The sequence below is a fragment of the Salvia hispanica genome, chromosome 1 (assembly GCF_029641045.1).
Source record: "Salvia hispanica isolate PSC_SH4W2 chromosome 1, Shi_PSC_v1, whole genome shotgun sequence".
Taxonomy (NCBI): Eukaryota; Viridiplantae; Streptophyta; class Magnoliopsida; order Lamiales; family Lamiaceae; genus Salvia; species Salvia hispanica.
The window spans coordinates 69000423-69020097 of record NC_142692.1 but is presented as its reverse complement, the minus strand read 5'-3'; the positions used below and the strand labels follow the sequence as shown (position 1 = coordinate 69020097).

General features: G+C 38.1%; 1 protein-coding gene across 1 annotated transcript; it reads right to left on the bottom strand.

Annotated features, from left to right (window-relative positions):
- Positions 1–16789: 16789 nt before the first annotated feature.
- LOC125220125 (cytochrome P450 81C13-like) lies at positions 16790–18927 on the bottom strand. The gene is made up of 3 exons (XM_048122263.2): positions 18075–18927; positions 17638–17864; positions 16790–17573 (listed from the first exon to the last, which is right to left on the bottom strand). Exons 1-3 carry the CDS (start codon positions 18739–18741, stop codon positions 16965–16967), a joined length of 1503 nt encoding a protein of 500 aa, XP_047978220.1. The 5' UTR covers positions 18742–18927; the 3' UTR covers positions 16790–16964.
- Positions 18928–19675: the final 748 nt, after the last annotated feature.

The window sequence follows — 19675 nt, the reverse complement described above, 5'->3', positions numbered from 1 at the left end:
TCTTTCAAATGTCTTTTAAAATACTTCTACCCACTTCATTCATTTTCGCAATGTTTGGGTGTTTACTCCTATCGTACGTGTAGTTCTCTCCTGAAGTTTTACCTGCCTTCTAAGTATTTTTACTGAATTTTAGCTTTTCCCCTAACTTCTAGTACTCCATCCGATGTCAAGGCTTCTTTCAAATGTCTTTTAAAATACTTCTACCCACTTCGTTCATTTTCGCAAAGTTTGGTTGTTTACTCCTATCGCACGTGTAGTTCTCTCCTGAAGTTTACCTGCCTTCTAAGTATTTTTACTGACTTCTAGCTTTTCACCTAACTTGTAGGACTCCATCCGATGTCAAGGCTTCTTTCAAATGTCTTTTAAAATACTTCTACCCACTTCGTTCATTTTCGCAAAGTTTGGGTGTTTACTCCTATCGTACTTGTAGTTCTCTCCTAGAGTTTTACCTGCCTTCTAAGTAATTTTACTGACTTTTAGCTTTTCCCCTAACTTCTAGGACTCCATCCAATGTCAAGGCTTAATTCAAATGTCTTTTAAAATACTTCTACCCACTTCGTTCATTTTCGTAAATTTTGGGTGTTTAGTCCTATCGTACATGCAGTTCTCTACTAAAGTTTACCTGTATTCTAAGTATTTTTACTGACTTTTTGCTTTTCCCCTTACTTCTAGGACTCCATCACATGTGTAGGATTCTTTTAAATTTCTTGTAAAATACTTCTACCCACTTCGTTCATTTTCGCAAAGTTTGGGTGTTTACTCCTATCGTATGTGTAGTTCTCTCATGAAGTTATACCTGTCTTCTAAGTATTTTTACTGGCTTTTAGCTTTTCCCCTAACTTCTAAGACTCCATCCGATGTCAAGGCTTCTTTCAATAGTCTTTTAAAATACTTCTACCCACTTCGTTCATTTCCGCAAAGTTTGGGTGTTCTCTCCTATCATACGTGTAGTTCTCTCCTGAAGTTTACCTACCTTCTAAGTATTTTTACTGACTTTTAGCTTTTCTCCTAACATCTAGGACTCCATCCGATGTCAAGGCTTCTTTCAAATGTCTTTTAAAATACTTCTACCCACTTCATTCATTTTCGCAATGTTTGGGTGTTTACTCCTATCGTACGTGTAGTTCTCTCCTGAAGTTTTACCTGCCTTCTAAGTATTTTTACTGACTTTTAGCTTTTCCCCTAACTTCTAGTACTCCATCCGATGTCAAGGCTTCTTTCAAATGCCTTTTAAAATACTTCTACCCACTTCGTTCATTTTCGCAAAGTTTGGTTGTTTACTCCTATCGCACGTGTAGTTCTCTCCTGAAGTTTACGTGCCTTCTAAGTATTTTTACTGACTTTTCGGTTTTCCCCTAACTTCTAGGACTCCATCCGATGTCAAGGCTTCTTTCAAATGTCATTTAAAATAATTCTACCCACTACGTTCATTTTCGCAAAGTTTGGGTGTTTACTCCTATCGTACGTGTAGTTCTCTCCTGAAGTTTACGTGCCTTCTAAGTATTTTTACTGACTTTTAGCTTTTCCCCTAACTTCTATTACTCCATCCGATGTCAAGGCTTCTTTCAAATGTCTTTTAAAATACTTCTACCCACTTCGTTCATTTTCGCAAAGTTTGGTTGTTTACTCCTATCGTACGTGTAGTTCTCTCCTGAAGTTTACGTGCCTTCTAAGTATTTTTACTGACTTTTAGCTTTTCCCCTAACTTCTAGTATTCCATCCGATGTCAAGGCTTCTTTCAAATGTCTTTTAAAATACTTCTACCCACTTCGTTCATTTTCGCAAAGTTTGGTTGTTTACTCCTATCGTACGTGTAGTTCTCTTCTGAAGTTTACGTGCCTTCTAAGTATTTTTACTGACTTTTCGCTTTTCCCCTAACTTCTAGGACTCCATCCGATGTCAAGGCTTCTTTCAAATGTCATTTAAAATAATTCTACCCACTTCGTTCATTTTCGCAAAGTTTGGGTGTTTACTCCTATCGTACTTGTAGTTCTCTCCTAAAGTTTTACCTGCCTTCTAAGTATTTTTACTGACTTTTAGCTTTTCCCCTAACTTCTAGGACTCCATCCTATGTCAAGGCTTCATTCAAAAGTCTTTTAAAATACTTCTACCCACTTCGTTCATTTTCGCAAATTTTGGGTGTTTACTCCTATCGTACATGCAGTTCTCTCCTAAAGTTTACCTGCCTTCTAAGTATTTTTACTGACTTTTAGCTTTTCTCCTTACTTCTAGGACTCCATCACATGTGTAGGATTCTTTTAAATGTCTTGTAAAATAGTTCTACCCACTTCGTTCATTTTCGCAAAGTTTGGGTGTTTACTTCTATCGTATGTGTAGTTCTCTCATGAAGTTTACCTGCCTTCTAACTATTTTTACTAACTTTTAGCTTTTCCCATAACTTCTGAGAGTCCATCCGATGTCAAGGCTTCTTTCAAATGTCTTTTAAAATACTTCTACCCACTTCGTTCATTTCCGCAAAGTTTGGGTGTTCACTCCTATCGTACGTGTAGTTCTATCCTGAAGTTTACGTGCCTTCTAAGTATTTTTACTGACTTTTCGCTTTTCCCCTAACTTCTAGGACTCCATCCGATGTCAAGGCTTCTTTCAAATGTCTTTTAAAATACTTTTATCCACTTCGTTCATTTCCGCAAAGTTTGGGTGTTCACTCTTATCGTACGTGTAGTTCTCTTCTGAAGTTTACCTGCCTTCTAAGTATTTTATTGACTTTTAGCTTTTCACCTAACTTGTAGGATTCCATCCGATGTCAAGGCTTCTTTCAAATGTCTTTTAAAATACTTCTACCCACTTCGTTCGTTTTCGCAAAGTTTGGGTGTTTACTCCTATCGTACTTGTAGTTCTCTCCTAAAGTTTTACCTGCCTTCTAAGTATTTTTACTGACTTTTAGCTTTTCCCCTAACTTCTAAGACTCCATCCGATGTCAAGGCTTCTTTCAATTGTCTTTTAAAATACTTCTACCCACTTCGTTCATTTCCGCAAAGTTTGGGTGTTCTCTCCTATCATACGTGTAGTTCTCTCCTGAAGTTTACCTACCTTCTAAGTATTTTAACTGACTTTTAGCTTTTCTCCTAACAACTAGGACTCCATCCGATGTCATGGCTTCTTTCAAATGTCTTTTAAAATACTTCTACCCACTTCATTCATTTTCGCAATGTTTGGGTGTTTACTCCTATCGTACGTGTAGTTCTCTCCTGAAGTTTTACCTGCCTTCTAAGTATTTTTACTGAATTTTAGCTTTTCCCCTAACTTCTAGTACTCCATCCGATGTCAAGGCTTCTTTCAAATGTCTTTTAAAATACTTCTACCCACTTCGTTCATTTTCGCAAAGTTTGGTTGTTTACTCCTATCGCACGTGTAGTTCTCTCCTGAAGTTTACCTGCCTTCTAAGTATTTTTACTGACTTCTAGCTTTTCACCTAACTTGTAGGACTCCATCCGATGTCAAGGCTTCTTTCAAATGCCTTTTAAAATACTTCTACCCACTTCGTTCATTTTCGCAAAGTTTGGGTGTTTACTCCTATCGTACTTGTAGTTCTCTCCTAGAGTTTTACCTGCCTTCTAAGTAATTTTACTGACTTTTAGCTTTTCCCCTAACTTCTAGGACTCCATCCAATGTCAAGGCTTAATTCAAATGTCTTTTAAAATACTTCTACCCACTTCGTTCATTTTCGTAAATTTTGGGTGTTTAGTCCTATCGTACATGCAGTTCTCTACTAAAGTTTACCTGTATTCTAAGTATTTTTACTGACTTTTTGCTTTTCCCCTTACTTCTAGGACTCCATCACATGTGTAGGATTCTTTTAAATTTCTTGTAAAATACTTCTACCCACTTCGTTCATTTTCGCAAAGTTTGGGTGTTTACTCCTATCGTATGTGTAGTTCTCTCATGAAGTTATACCTGTCTTCTAAGTATTTTTACTGGCTTTTAGCTTTTCCCCTAACTTCTAAGACTCCATCCGATGTCAAGGCTTCTTTCAATAGTCTTTTAAAATACTTCTACCCACTTCGTTCATTTCCGCAAAGTTTGGGTGTTCTCTCCTATCATACGTGTAGTTCTCTCCTGAAGTTTACCTACCTTCTAAGTATTTTTACTGACTTTTAGCTTTTCTCCTAACATCTAGGACTCCATCCGATGTCAAGGCTTCTTTCAAATGTCTTTTAAAATACTTCTACCCACTTCATTCATTTTCGCAATGTTTGGGTGTTTACTCCTATCGTACGTGTAGTTCTCTCCTGAAGTTTTACCTGCCTTCTAAGTATTTTTACTGACTTTTAGCTTTTCCCCTAACTTCTAGTACTCCATCCGATGTCAAGGCTTCTTTCAAATGCCTTTTAAAATACTTCTACCCACTTCGTTCATTTTCGCAAAGTTTGGTTGTTTACTCCTATCGCACGTGTAGTTCTCTCCTGAAGTTTACGTGCCTTCTAAGTATTTTTACTGACTTTTCGGTTTTCCCCTAACTTCTAGGACTCCATCCGATGTCAAGGCTTCTTTCAAATGTCATTTAAAATAATTCTACCCACTACGTTCATTTTCGCAAAGTTTGGGTGTTTACTCCTATCGTACTTGTAGTTCTCTCCTAAAGTTTTACCTGCCTTCTAAGTATTTTTACTGACTTTTTGCTTTTCCCCTAACTTCTATTACTCCATCCGATGTCAAGGCTTCTTTCAAATGTCTTTTAAAATACTTCTACCCACTTCGTTCATTTTCGCAAAGTTTGGTTGTTTACTCCTATCGTACGTGTAGTTCTCTCCTGAAGTTTACGTGCCTTCTAAGTATTTTTACTGACTTTTAGCTTTTCCCCTAACTTCTAGTATTCCATCCGATGTCAAGGCTTCTTTCAAATGTCTTTTAAAATACTTCTACCCACTTCGTTCATTTTCGCAAAGTTTGGTTGTTTACTCCTATCGTACGTGTAGTTCTCTTCTGAAGTTTACGTGCCTTCTAAGTATTTTTACTGACTTTTCGCTTTTCCCCTAACTTCTAGGACTCCATCCGATGTCAAGGCTTCTTTCAAATGTCATTTAAAATAATTCTACCCACTTCGTTCATTTTCGCAAAGTTTGGGTGTTTACTCCTATCGTACTTGTAGTTCTCTCCTAAAGTTTTACCTGCCTTCTAAGTATTTTTACTGACTTTTAGCTTTTCCCCTAACTTCTAGGACTCCATCCTATGTCAAGGCTTCATTCAAAAGTCTTTTAAAATACTTCTACCCACTTCGTTCATTTTCGCAAATTTTGGGTGTTTACTCCTATCGTACATGCAGTTCTCTCCTAAAGTTTACCTGCCTTCTAAGTATTTTTACTGACTTTTAGCTTTTCTCCTTACTTCTAGGACTCCATCACATGTGTAGGATTCTTTTAAATGTCTTGTAAAATAGTTCTACCCACTTCGTTCATTTTCGCAAAGTTTGGGTGTTTACTTCTATCGTATGTGTAGTTCTCTCATGAAGTTTACCTGCCTTCTAACTATTTTTACTAACTTTTAGCTTTTCCCATAACTTCTGAGAGTCCATCCGATGTCAAGGCTTCTTTCAAATGTCTTTTAAAATACTTCTACCCACTTCGTTCATTTCCGCAAAGTTTGGGTGTTCACTCCTATCGTACGTGTAGTTCTATCCTGAAGTTTACGTGCCTTCTAAGTATTTTTACTGACTTTTCGCTTTTCCCCTAACTTCTAGGACTCCATCCGATGTCAAGGCTTCTTTCAAATGTCTTTTAAAATACTTTTATCCACTTCGTTCATTTCCGCAAAGTTTGGGTGTTCACTCCTATCGTACGTGTAGTTCTCTTCTGAAGTTTACCTGCCTTCTAAGTATTTTATTGACTTTTAGCTTTTCACCTAACTTATAGGATTCCATCCGATGTCAAGGCTTCTTTCAAATGTCTTTTAAAATACTTCTACCCACTTCGTTCATTTTCGCAAAGTTTGGGTGTTTACTCCTATCGTACTTGTAGTTCTCTCCTAAAGTTTTACCTGCCTTCTAAGTATTTTTACTGACTTTTTGCTTTTCCCCTAACTTCTAAGACTCCATCCGATGTCAAGGCTTCTTTCAATTGTCTTTTAAAATACTTCTACCCACTTCGTTCATTTCCGCAAAGTTTGGGTGTTCTCTCCTATCATACGTGTAGTTCTCTCCTGAAGTTTACCTACCTTCTAAGTATTTTAACTGACTTTTAGCTTTTCTCCTAACAACTAGGACTCCATCCGATGTCATGGCTTCTTTCAAATGTCTTTTAAAATACTTCTACCCACTTCATTCATTTTCGCAAAGTTTGGGTGTTTACTCCTATCGTACTTGTAGTTCTCTCCTAAAGTTTTACCTGCCTTCTAAGTATTTTTACTGACTTTTAGCTTTTCCCCTAACTTCTAGGACTCCATCCGATGTCAAGGCTTCATTCAAAAGTCTTTTAAAATACTTCTACCCACTTCGTTCATTTTCGCAAATTTTGGGTGTTTACTCCTATCGTACATGCAGTTCTCTCCTAAAGTTTACCTGCCTTCTAAGTATTTTTACTGACTTTTAGCTTTTCCCCTTACTTCTAGGACTCCATCACATGTGTAGGATTCTTTTAAATGTCTTGTAAAATAGTTCTACCCACTTCGTTCATTTTCATAAAGTTTGGGTGTTTACTTCTATCGTATGTGTAGTTCTCTCATGAAGTTTACCTGCCTTCTAACTATTTTTACTAACTTTTAGCTTTTCCCATAACTTTTGAGAGTCCATCCGATGTCAAGGCTTCTTTCAAATGTCTTTTAAAATACTTCTACCCACTTCGTTCATTTCCGCAAAGTTTGGGTGTTCACTCCTATCGTACGTGTAGTTCTATCCTGAAGTTTACGTGCCTTCTAAGTATTTTTACTGACTTTTCGCTTTTCCCCTAACTTCTAGGACTCCATCCGATGTCAAGGCTTCTTTCAAATGTCTTTTAAAATACTTTTACCCACTTCGTTCATTTCCGCAAAGTTTGGGTGTTCACTCCTATCGTACGTGTAGTTCTCTTCTGAAGTTTACCTGCCTTCTAAGTATTTTATTGACTTTTAGCTTTTCACCTAACTTGTAGGATTCCATCCGATGTCAAGGCTTCTTTCAAATGTCTTTTAAAATACTTCTACCCACTTCGTTCATTTTCGCAAAGTTTGGGTGTTTACTCCTATCGTACTTGTAGTTCTCTCCTAAAGTTTTACCTGCCTTCTAAGTATTTTTACTGACTTTTTGCTTTTCCCCTAACTTCTAAGACTCCATCCGATGTCAAGGCTTCTTTCAATTGTCTTTTAAAATACTTCTACCCACTTCGTTCATTTCCGCAAAGTTTGGGTGTTCTCTCCTATCATACGTGTAGTTCTCTCCTGAAGTTTACCTACCTTCTAAGTATTTTAACTGACTTTTAGCTTTTCTCCTAACAACTAGGACTCCATCCGATGTCATGGCTTCTTTCAAATGTCTTTTAAAATACTTCTACCCACTTCATTCATTTTCGCAAAGTTTGGGTGTTTACTCCTATCGTACTTGTAGTTCTCTCCTAAAGTTTTACCTGCCTTCTAAGTATTTTTACTGACTTTTAGCTTTTCCCCTAACTTCTAGGACTCCATCCGATGTCAAGGCTTCATTCAAAAGTCTTTTAAAATACTTCTACCCACTTCGTTCATTTTCGCAAATTTTGGGTGTTTACTCCTATCATACATGCAGTTCTCTCCTAAAGTTTACCTGCCTTCTAAGTATTTTTACTGACTTTTAGCTTTTCCCCTTACTTCTAGGACTCCATCACATGTGTAGGATTCTTTTAAATGTCTTGTAAAATAGTTCTACCCACTTCGTTCATTTTCATAAAGTTTGGGTGTTTACTTCTATCGTATGTGTAGTTCTCTCATGAAGTTTACCTGCCTTCTAACTATTTTTACTAACTTTTAGCTTTTTCCATAACTTTTGAGAGTCCATCCGATGTCAAGGCTTCTTTCAAATGTCTTTTAAAATACTTCTACCCACTTCGTTCATTTCCGCAAAGTTTGGGTGTTCACTCCTATCGTACGTGTAGTTCTATCCTGAAGTTTACGTGCCTTCTAAGTATTTTTACTGACTTTTCGCTTTTCCCCTAACTTCTAGGACTCCATCCGATGTCAAGGCTTCTTTCAAATGTCTTTTAAAATACTTTTACCCACTTCGTTCATTTCCGCAAAGTTTGGGTGTTCACTCCTATCGTACGTGTAGTTCTCTTCTGAAGTTTACCTGCCTTCTAAGTATTTTATTGACTTTTAGCTTTTCACCTAACTTGTAGGATTCCATCCGATGTCAAGGCTTCTTTCAAATGTCTTTTAAAATACTTCTACCCACTTCGTTCGTTTTCGCAAAGTTTGGGTGTTTACTCCTATCGTACTTGTAGTTCTCTCCTAAAGTTTTACCTGCCTTCTAAGTATTTTTACTGACTTTTAGCTTTTCCCCTAACTTCTAAGACTCCATCCGATGTCAAGGCTTCTTTCAATTGTCTTTTAAAATACTTCTACCCACTTCGTTCATTTCCGCAAAGTTTGGGTGTTCTCTCCTATCATACGTGTAGTTCTCTCCTGAAGTTTACCTATCTTCTAAGTATTTTAACTGACTTTTAGCTTTTCTCCTAACAACTAGGACTCCATCCGATGTCATGGCTTCTTTCAAATGTCTTTTAAAATACTTCTACCCACTTCATTCATTTTCGCAATGTTTGGGTGTTCACTCCTATCGTACGTGTAGTTTTATCCTGAAGTTTACCTGCCTTCTAAGTATCTTTACTGACTTTTAGCTTTTCTCCTAACATCTAGGACTCCATCTGATGTCATGGCTTCTTTCAAATGTCTTTTAAAATACTTCTACCCACTTCATTCATTTTCGCAATGTTTGGGTGTTTACTCCTATCGTACGTGTAGTTCTCTCCTGAAGTTTTACCTGCCTTCTAAGTATTTTTACTGACTTCTAGCTTTTCACCTAACTTGTAGGCCTCCATCCGATGTCAAGGCTTCTTTCAAATGTCTTTTAAAATACTTCTACCCACTTCGTTCATTTTCGCAAAGTTTGGGTGTTTACTCCTATCGTACTTGTAGTTCTCTCCTAAAGTTTTACCTGCCTTCTAAGTATTTTTACTGACATTTAGCTTTTCCGCTAACTTCTAAGACTCCATCCGATGTCAAGGCTTCTTTCAATTGTCTTTTAAAATACTTCTACCCACTTCGTTCATTTCCGCAAAGTTTGGGTGTTCTCTCCTATCATACGTGTAGTTCTCTCCTGAAGTTTACCTACCTTCTAAGTATTTTTACTGACTTTTAGCTTTTCTCCTAACATCTAGGACTCCATCTGATGTCATGGCTTCTTTCAAATGTCTTTTAAAATACTTCTACCCACTTCATTCATTTTCGCAATGTTTGGGTGTTTACTCCTATCGTACGTGTAGTTCTCTCCTGAAGTTTTACCTGCCTTCTAAGTATTTTTACTGACTTCTAGCTTTTCACCTAACTTGTAGGCCTCCATCCGATGTCAAGGCTTCTTTCAAATGTCTTTTAAAATACTTCTACCCACTTCGTTCATTTCGCAAAGTTTGGGTGTTCACTCCTATCGTACGTGTAGTTCTCTCCTGAAGTTTACCTGCCTTCTAAGTATTTTTACTGACTTCTAGCTTTTCACCTAACTTGTAGGACTCCATCCGATGTCAAGGCTTCTTTCAAATGTCTTTTAAAATACTTCTACCCACTTCGTTCATTTTCGCAAAGTTTGGGTGTTTACTCCTATCGTACTTGTAGTTCTCTCCTAGAGTTTTACCTGCCTTCTAAGTATTTTTACTGACTTTTAGCTTTTCCCCTAACTTCTAGGACTCCATCCAATGTCAAGGCTTAATTCAAATGTCTTTTAAAATACTTCTACCCACTTCGTTCATTTTCGCAAATTTTGGGTGTTTAGTCCTATCGTACATGCAGTTCTCTACTAAAGTTTACCTGTATTCTAAGTATTTTTACTGACTTTTTGCTTTTCCCCATACTTCTAGGACTCCATCACATGTGTAGGATTCTTTTAAATTTCTTGTAAAATACTTCTACCCACTTCGTTCATTTTCGCAAAGTTTGGGTGTTTACTCCTATCGTATGTGTAGTTCTCTCATGAAGTTATACCTGCCTTCTAAGTATTTTAACTGGCTTTTAGCTTTTCCCCTAACTTCTAAGACTCCATCCGATGTCAAGGCTTCTTTCAATAGTCTTTTAAAATACTTCTACCCACTTCGTTCATTTCCGCAAAGTTTGGGTGTTCTCTCCTATCATACGTGTAGTTCTCTCCTGAAGTTTACCTACCTTCTAAGTATTTTTACTGACTTTTAGCTTTTCTCCTAACATCTAGGACTCCATCCGATGTCAAGGCTTCTTTCAAATGTCTTTTAAAATACTTCTACCCACTTCATTCATTTTCGCAATGTTTGGGTGTTTACTCCTATCGTACGTGTAGTTCTCTCCTGAAGTTTTACCTGCCTTCTAAGTATTTTTACTGACTTTTAGCTTTTCCCCTAACTTCTAGTACTCCATCCGATGTCAAGGCTTCTTTCAAATGTCATTTAAAATAATTCTACCCACTTCGTTCATTTTCGCAAAGTTTGGGTGTTTACTCCTATCGTACGTGTAGTTCTCTCCTGAAGTTTACGTGCCTTCTAAGTATTTTTACTACTTTTAGCTTTTCCCCTAACTTCTAAGACTCCATCCGATGTCAAGGCTTCTTTCAATTGTCTTTTAAAATACTTCTACCCACTTCGTTCATTTCCGCAAAGTGTGGGTGTTCTTTCCTATCATACGTGTAGTTCTCTCCTGAAGTTTACCTACCTTCTAAGTATTTTAACTGACTTTTAGCTTTTCTCCTAACAACTAGGACTCCATCCGATGTCATGGCTTCTTTCAAATGTCTTTTAAAATACTTCTACCCACTTCATTCATTTTCGCAAAGTTTGGGTGTTTACTCCTATCGTACTTGTAGTTCTCTCCTAAGTTTTACCTGCCTTCTAAGTATTTTTACTGACTTTTAGCTTTTCCCCTAACTTCTAGGGCTCCATCCGATGTCAAGGCTTCATTCAAAAGTCTTTTAAAATACTTCTACCCACTTCGTTCATTTTCGCAAATTTTGGGTGTTTACTCCTATCGTACATGCAGTTCTCTCCTAAAGTTTACCTGCCTTCTAAGTATTTTTACTGACTTTTAGCTTTTCCCCTTACTTCTAGGACTCCATCACATGTGTAGGATTCTTTTAAATGTCTTGTAAAATAGTTCTACCCACTTCGTTCATTTTCGCAAAGTTTGGGTGTTTACTTCTATCGTATGTGTAGTTCTCTCATGAAGTTTACCTGCCTTCTAACTATTTTTACTAACTTTTAGGTTTTCCCATAACTTCTGAGAGTCCATCCGATGTCAAGGCTTCTTTCAAATGTCTTTTAAAATACTTCTACCCACTTCGTTCATTTCCGCAAAGTTTGGGTGTTCACTCCTATCGTACGTGTAGTTCTATCCTGAAGTTTACGTGCCTTCTAAGTATTTTTACTGACTTTTCGCTTTTCCCCTAACTTCTAGGACTCCATCCGATGTCAAGGCTTCTTTCAAATGTCTTTTAAAATACTTTTACCCACTTCGTTCATTTCCGCAAAGTTTGGGTGTTCACTCCTATCGTACGTGTAGTTCTCTTCTGAAGTTTACCTGCCTTCTAAGTATTTTATTGACTTTTAGCTTTTCACCTAACTTGTAGGATTCCATCCGATGTCAAGGCTTCTTTCAAATGTCTTTTAAAATACTTCTACCCACTTCGTTCATTTTCGCAAAGTTTGGGTGTTTACTCCTATCGTACTTGTAGTTCTCTCCTAAAGTTTTACCTGCCTTCTAAGTATTTTTACTGACTTTTAGCTTTTCCCCTAACTTCTAAGACTCCATCCGATGTCAAGGCTTCTTTCAATTGTCTTTTAAAATACTTCTACCCACTTCATTCATTTTCGCAAATTTTAGGTGTTTACTCCTATCGTACATGCAGTTCTCTACTAAAGTTTACCTGCCTTCTAAGTATTTTTACTGACTTTTTGCTTTTCCCCTTACTTCTAGGACTCCATCACATGTGTAGGATTCTTTTAAATGTCTTGTAAAATACTTCTACCCACTTCGTTCATTTTCGCAAAGTTTGGGTCTTTACTCCTATCGTATGTGTAGTTCTCTCATGAAGTTATACCTGCCTTCTAAGTATTTTTACTGACTTTTAGCTTTTCCCCTAACTTCTAAGACTCCATCCGATCTCAAGGCTTCTTTCAATTGTCTTTTAAAATACTTCTATCCACTTCGTTCATTTCCGCAAAGTTTGGGTGTTCTCTCCTATCATACGTGTAGTTCTCTCCTGAAGTTTACCTACCTTCTAAGTATTTTTACTGACTTTTACCTTTTCTCCTAACATCTAGGACTCCATCCGATGTCAAGGCTTCTTTCAAATGTCTTTTAAAATACTTCTACCCACTTCATTCATTTTCGCAATGTTTGGGTGTTTACTCCTATCGTACGTGTAGTTCTCTCCTGAAATTTTACCTGCCTTCTAAGTATTTTTACTGACTTTTAGCTTTTCCCCTAACTTCTAGTACTCCATCCGATGTCAAGGCTTCTTTCAAATGTCTTTTAAAATACTTCTACCCACTTCGTTCATTTTCGCAAAGTTTGGTTGTTTACTCCTATCGTACGTGTAGTTCTCTCCTGAAGTTTACGTGCCTTTTAAGTATTTTTACTGACTTTTCGCTTTTCACCTAACTTCTAGGACTCCATCCGATGTCAAGGCTTCTTTCAAATGTCTTTTAAAATACTTTTACCCACTTCGTTCATTTCCGCAAAGTTTGGGTGTTCACTCCTATCGTACGTGTAGTTCTCTCCTGAAGTTTACCTGCCTTCTAAGTATTTTATTGACTTTTAGCTTTTCACCTAACTTGTAGGACTCCATCCGATGTCAAGGCTTCTTTCAAATGTCTTTTAAAATACTTCTACCCACTTCGTTCATTTTCGCAAAGTTTGGGTGTTTACTCCTATCGTACTTGTAGTTCTCTCCTAAAGTTTTACCTGCCTTCTATGTATTTTTACTGACTTTTAGCTTTTCCCCTAACTTCTAGGACTCCATCCGATGTCAAGGCTTCATTCAAATGTCTTGTAAAATAGTTCTACCCACTTCGTTCATTTTCGCAAAGTTTGGGTGTTTACTCCTATCGTATGTGTAGTTCTCTCATGAAGTTTACCTGCCTTCTAAGTATTTTTACTAACTTTTAGCTTTTCCCATAACTTCTAAGACTCCATCCGATGTCAAGGCTTCTTTCAAATGTCTTTTAAAATACTTCTACCCACTTCGTTCATTTCCGCAAAGTTTGGGTGTTCACTCCTATCGTACGTGTAGTTTTATCCTGAAGTTTACGTGCCTTCTAAGTATTTTTACTGGCTTTTCGCTTTTCCCCTAACTTCTAGGACTCCATCCGATGTCAAGGCTTCTTTCAAATGTCTTTTAAAATACTTTTACCCACTTCCTTCATTTCCGCAAAGTTTGGGTGTTCACACCTATCGTACGTGTAGTTCTCTCCTGAAGTTTACCTGCCTTCTAAGTATTTTATTGACTTTTAGCTTTTCACCTAACTTGTAGGACTCCATCCGATGTCAAGGCTTCTTTCAAATGTCTTTTAAAATACTTCTACCCACTTCGTTCATTTTCGCAAAGTTTGGGTGTTTACTCCTGTCGTACTTGTAGTTCTCTCCTAAAGTTTTACCTGCCTTCTAAGTATTTTTACTGACTTTTAGCTTTTCCCCTAACTTCTAGGACTCCATCCGATGTCAAGGCTTCATTCAAATGTCTTTCAAAATACTTCTACCCACTTCGTTCATTTTCGCATATTTTGGGTGTTTACTCCTATCGTACATGCAGTTCTCTCCTAAAGTTTACCTGTCTTCTAAGTATTTTTACTGACTTTTAGCTTTTCCCCTTACTTCTAGGACTCCATCACATGTGTAGGATTCTTTTAAATGTCTTGTAAAATACTTCTACCCACTTCGTTCATTTTCGCAAAGTTTGGGTGTTTACTCCTATCGTACGTGTAGTTCTATCCTGAAGTTTACGTGCCTTCTAAGTATTTTTACTGACTTTTCCCTTTTCCCCTAACTTCTAGGACTCCATCCGATGTCAAGGCTTCTTTCAAATGTCTTTTAAAATACTTCTACCCACTTCGTTCATTTCCGCAAAGTTTGGGTGTTCACTCCTATCGTACGTGTAGTTCTCTCCTGAAGTTTACCTGCCTTCTAAGTATTTTTACTGACTTTTAGCTTTTCTCCTAACTTGTAGGACTCCATCCGATGTCAAGGCTTCTTTCAAATGTCTTTTAAAATACTTCTACCCACTTCGTTCATTTTCGCAAAGTTTGGGTGTTTACTCCTATCGTACTTGTAGTTCTCTCCTAAAGTTTTACTTGCCTTCTAAGTATTTTTACTGACTTTTAGCTTTTCCCCTTACTTCTAGGACTCCATCCGATGTCAAGGCTTCATTCAAATGTCTTTTAAAATACTTCTACCCACTTCGTTCATTTTTGTAAATTTTGGGTGTTTACTCCTATCGTACATGCAGTTCTCTCCTAAAGTTTACCTGCCTTCTAAGTATTTTTACTGACTTTTAGCTTTTCCCCTTACTTCTAGGACTCCATCACATGTGTAGGATTCTTTTAAATGTCTTGTAAAATACTTCTACCCACTTCGTTCATTTTCGCAAAGTTTGGGTGTTTACTCCTATCGTATGTGTAGTTCTCTAATGAAGTTATACCTGCCTTCTAAGTATTTTTACTAACTTTTAGCTTTTCCCCTAACTTCTAAGACTCCATCCGATGTCAAGGCTTCTTTCAAATGTCTTTTAAAATACTTCTATCCACTTCGTTCATTTTCGCAATGTTTGGGTGTTTACTCCTATCGTACTTGTAGTTCTCTCCTAAAGTTTTACCTGCCTTCTAAGTATTTTTACTGACTTTTAGCTTTTCCCCTAACTTTTAGTACTCCATCCGATGTCAAGGCTTCATTCAAATGTGTTTTAAAATACTTCTACTTACTTCGTTCATTTTCGCAAATTTTGGGTGTTTACTCCTATCGTACATGCAGTTCTCTCCAGAAGTTTGCCTGCCTTCTAAGTATTTTTACTGACTTTTAGCTTTTTCCTTTACTTCTAGGACTCCATCACATGTGTAGTATTCTTTTAACTGTCTTGTAAAATACTTCTACCCACTTCGTTCATTTTCGCAAAGTTTGGGTGTTTACTCCTATCGTACGTGTAGTTCTCTCATGAAGTTATACCTGCCTTCTAAGTATTTTTACTGACTTTTAGCTTTTCTCCTTACTTCTAGGACTCCATCATCATAACTAGAAGTAATAATAAGAAAATTTGGACGCGAAACTTATATATATATATATAGATCGATGTTCTAAGCCTTAGGGTAAAAAGTCGGGGTGTTACACCCAGTCCATTCTTCTAATCCAAGGGCTTGATTTAGCCTAGATTTGAAATATTTTTTTCTTTTTATTAGTTTAAATAATATGAAAAGGGTATTTTAGTCCATTCCATTTGTTTGCATGCCAATACTCTCTAATTCACGATCAGATTTATATTCCTAAAATCTCTCCTCCCTAAAATTTCTCTTCTCTTCTTCGTATCATCAAATCGATCTTCAAATCTCAGAGATTTCTTTCCAAATTTATATTTTCTAAATCACGCGATTATATATTGGAGGAATTGATTCTCGCTGTTCAAAATCTGGCAATCTCATCAAATTCAGTCTTCACGCGATTTTCTTGTTTTTGAAGCTGTTTTGCTTGTCAATTTCTGTCGATCTCATCAACCTATCGCGATTGTCTCCTTTTCGAAGTTATTTTGCTTGTCTTTGTTCTGTAATGGTAGGTATGTGTTAATAATTGTGCTTTTATGTTTTAGTTTTGAATCATTCGATATGCATCTTCTCAATTTTTGTATTTGAAGTTTCTGTTTTTATTCGAGCTGTTGTTTCATACCTTCATTAATAATTTTTGTAATTTTTTATTCTAATGTTCATGTTTCGATACAAGTTTATGTTGTTTTTTCATTGATTAGGAGTACTAGTTTTAGTGTTTTTTGTCTCAGTTTGTTTGATGATTATTCTATCAGTTTTATTCATATGTTGTTTCCTCTGTTTTTTGTTCTTATTCTCCGTTTCTTAGTTTTAATTTGTATGTTTTATGTTGTGTGTTGATAATGTAATTTATTGAAGTTTCTGTACTTTGTTGTTGATTTTTGTAACCTGGTATGTTGAAGTTGTTTCCTAAAATGTTGAATTTATGTTTTAGTTAAAGTTACACCTCTGTGCAAAGAAGAATTAAAGCCTTTTGTTAGAAAAAGTTTCAAGTCACTTGATGCTGCTATCTCTTCTATGAAGATTATGCTAAAGAGGTTGGATTTGATCCTCGAAAATCTGGTAGAAAAACAACAGGCGGCATTATTACTTGGCAATATATGGTATGTAGTAGGACTTGGACTGTTACGAACAATGCTGAGGATGATTTGTACGAGTGTCAATGCAAGCTATATCAGAGGTGTGGGATTCTGTGTCGTCACATATTTTTTGTTTTCAAGAACAATGATGTGCAGTTGATACCTGAAATTTATATTGGAAAGAGGTGGCTGAAGAAACCTCTTTTAATATCTGCGCATGGTTCTTCTACACCTCAACTTTTTAGGATCGGACAGGTATTTATACATAGCCTATTATGTGACATCCCTGATTCAAATTATATAAAAATAATAATAATAACATAGCAGTTGAATTTGAATTAAAACCAGCCTATTATCAAGGCACAACACAAACCAAACCAAATCAAATCAAAGCCATAGCAAAACAAGAGTAAACAACTCCACATCCTCAATCAAAGTGATGATGGATCTAAAGTAGATGCACTGCTTCATTCCTCACAACACACATAGCCTCAAGAGGCTTTGCCTTACGCAATGTAACACCCGAAACCACCCCAAAATCAACCTCAACATCCCCAATTCCCCAGTCGAAACACTGCACAAGCGCACCCAACGCCAACGACACCGTCCTCATGGCCATGGCAGCCCCGGGGCAAGCTCTTCTCCCCATCCCAAACGGCAAGAACCGGCTCCCTTCCCTCTCCGCCTCCAAACCCTCAAATCTCTCCGGATAAAACTTGTCCGGCTCATCCCACTGGACTGGGCCGCGGTGCAGGGCCCAGGCATTCACCAGCAGGATGGTGCCCCGGGGGATGTCATACCCCCCGACCCTGCACCGGTCTGACGAGAAGTGGGGTATGAGCAGCGGAGCCACAGGGTGCAGCCTCAGAGTCTCGTTGACAACGCAACGAAGGTATGGGAGCTTGGGGAGATCGGCGTCGTTGATCAGGTGATCATGGCCTATGTTTTGGTGTATCTCTTGTTGTAGCTTTCGCAGGACGCGGGGGTGAGTCAGCAGATTCGACATGGCCCATTCCATTGTCAAGCCAGAGGTATCTGTTCCGGCCGTCAGCAGTACCTGATAAAATTGATAAGTAAGTAGGAGTAAATAAAGGTGAGCTTAAAAGTGAACACATACATACCAGTATAATACTCTTTATGACTTGATCGTTGTAGAGATGAGGCACCGACAGTAGACGTTGAATCAAATTCAAATCGTTGTCCTCGTCCTTGTACTTGTCCTTGTCTTGTCTGATTTCATCGACCAAGGCCTGCAAAAACTCATCCCTCTTCCTCTGCAACAACACTGCCTTCTTCTCCAGCCCTTTGTATCCAATCCATCTCAAAATCGGAAAGTAATCACACATACCTAATCAGAAAAATAAATATTATGGCACGGTCAATTAAATTTTGGACTTATGTAGCACTTACCTAACAACACGGAAAATGAAAATGATTAATTGGGTCAAAATTGTGTCTAGAGACATTGACCGTTACACAACAGTTCAGTTTTGGACCGATTATGATCCGAATTAAAATATTACTAATATTTAGGATGCAAAAATTCAAAACATAATACCTAACAACACGATAGGTGAGAACATCCCACGCATCGACTGCAGAATCTCCCTTCCCGCCTCCGTCCCGATCTCCTCCTCCCCGACACACAGTTTCCCAGCGATACCTCTCATCCTGACGTTGAAGCTCAAGGCGGAGATCACGTGGCTCAGGTCAAATCTCCTCCCAGTCCCACTCTCCTTCCGCAGCCGCCGCAGAATCCGAAGCGTCTCCTCTTCTCGAATATGGGCGGATCTTTGGAGGCTGCGCGAGGAGAACTGCTCGACCACGGTCAGGCGGCGGAGGTCCCGCCACAGCTGGCCGTAGGGGGCCCACGCGTAGGCGGAGTAGTTGTAGGTGAGGTGGTCTGCGGCGACGGAGGAGGGGCGGTTGGCGAAGACGACGTCGTTGGTGGTGAAGCAGTCTTCGACGGCGGAGGGAGAGGAGATGATGAGGAAGGATTTGCAGCCGAGGCGGAGAGAGAAGATGGGGCCCAGGTGGGAGGAGAGGGAGGCCAGAATGATGTGGAAGGGTTTCTTGATGTTGAGGAGGTGGAGATGGCCGGTTAGTGGGCGAGATGGTGGAGATGGTGGTAGGTTTTGGTTTCGGTTTTGACAGTGTTTGAGGATGAAGATAGTGAAGAAGATGAAGGGTGGCAATAGCAAAACAAAACAGGTTTGTTGATCCATAGAGAGAGAGGAGAGTGATTACTTTTTCTTTTTGGAGTGTATATTACTCCTTGTACTACTAATAGCTGATGAAAGTCGAAGTAGTTGAGTTATTGAGTGGGGGAAACTGATATGAATCATAAATTGCAGAAGTACTCCTTCCTCTAAAACTAGAAACTTTATACTATATTTGTTTTTATATCTCTCTTCTTTTACCTCATTTTAGAGAACACGGGAGTATAAATGATTTTGTAAACTGGTAATGGTTTGTTAGAGCATTCATAGTGGAGCGACGTTGCATCGTCCGCTACTGTGGCATCACGTACGATGACTTCTCCATCGTCCACGGACGATGCGCGTCGTCCTTCGCATCGTCCGCCACTGTGGGAGACTCGGACGTTGCGACACGTTTTCGTTTTTTTTATTAAATTTTATTCAATTTTCACACACTATATATAGATCTCATTTTCCACTTCATTTTCACTCATTTCACTCCATTTCACACTCCATTTTCAACATTTCAAACAAAATGACTTCCGGAGATTACCCTAGTCTGAATAGTCCGATGTTCGGTGGTGGTGCACGGTGGTCGGGTACAGAACCCGGTGAATACCGGCCCTTCGACACCAACACCTAACGTCCTCATGTAGACGAACAATCCGGCTCAAATCGCGTACCTCCAGGATATAATTGATGGCCTCCGCCGCAAGTTGAGAATGCTTTAGACTAGCCTCTTTTTTATTAGTAGTGCACTTTTTTTTTATTTCTAATTTTGTAACTTTTTTTTTATTTAAGTAAATGTAGGATTTGCTTTAACTGTGTTGCTTTTTTTAATTTATTTTGCTTGATATATTTGCAAACATAAATTAAATATAAAATATAAGTAAAAGCTATAGGGCGGGGCTTAGGGCGTCGCATCCTCCGCCCCATTGTGGATGCCCTTACGTTACAATAT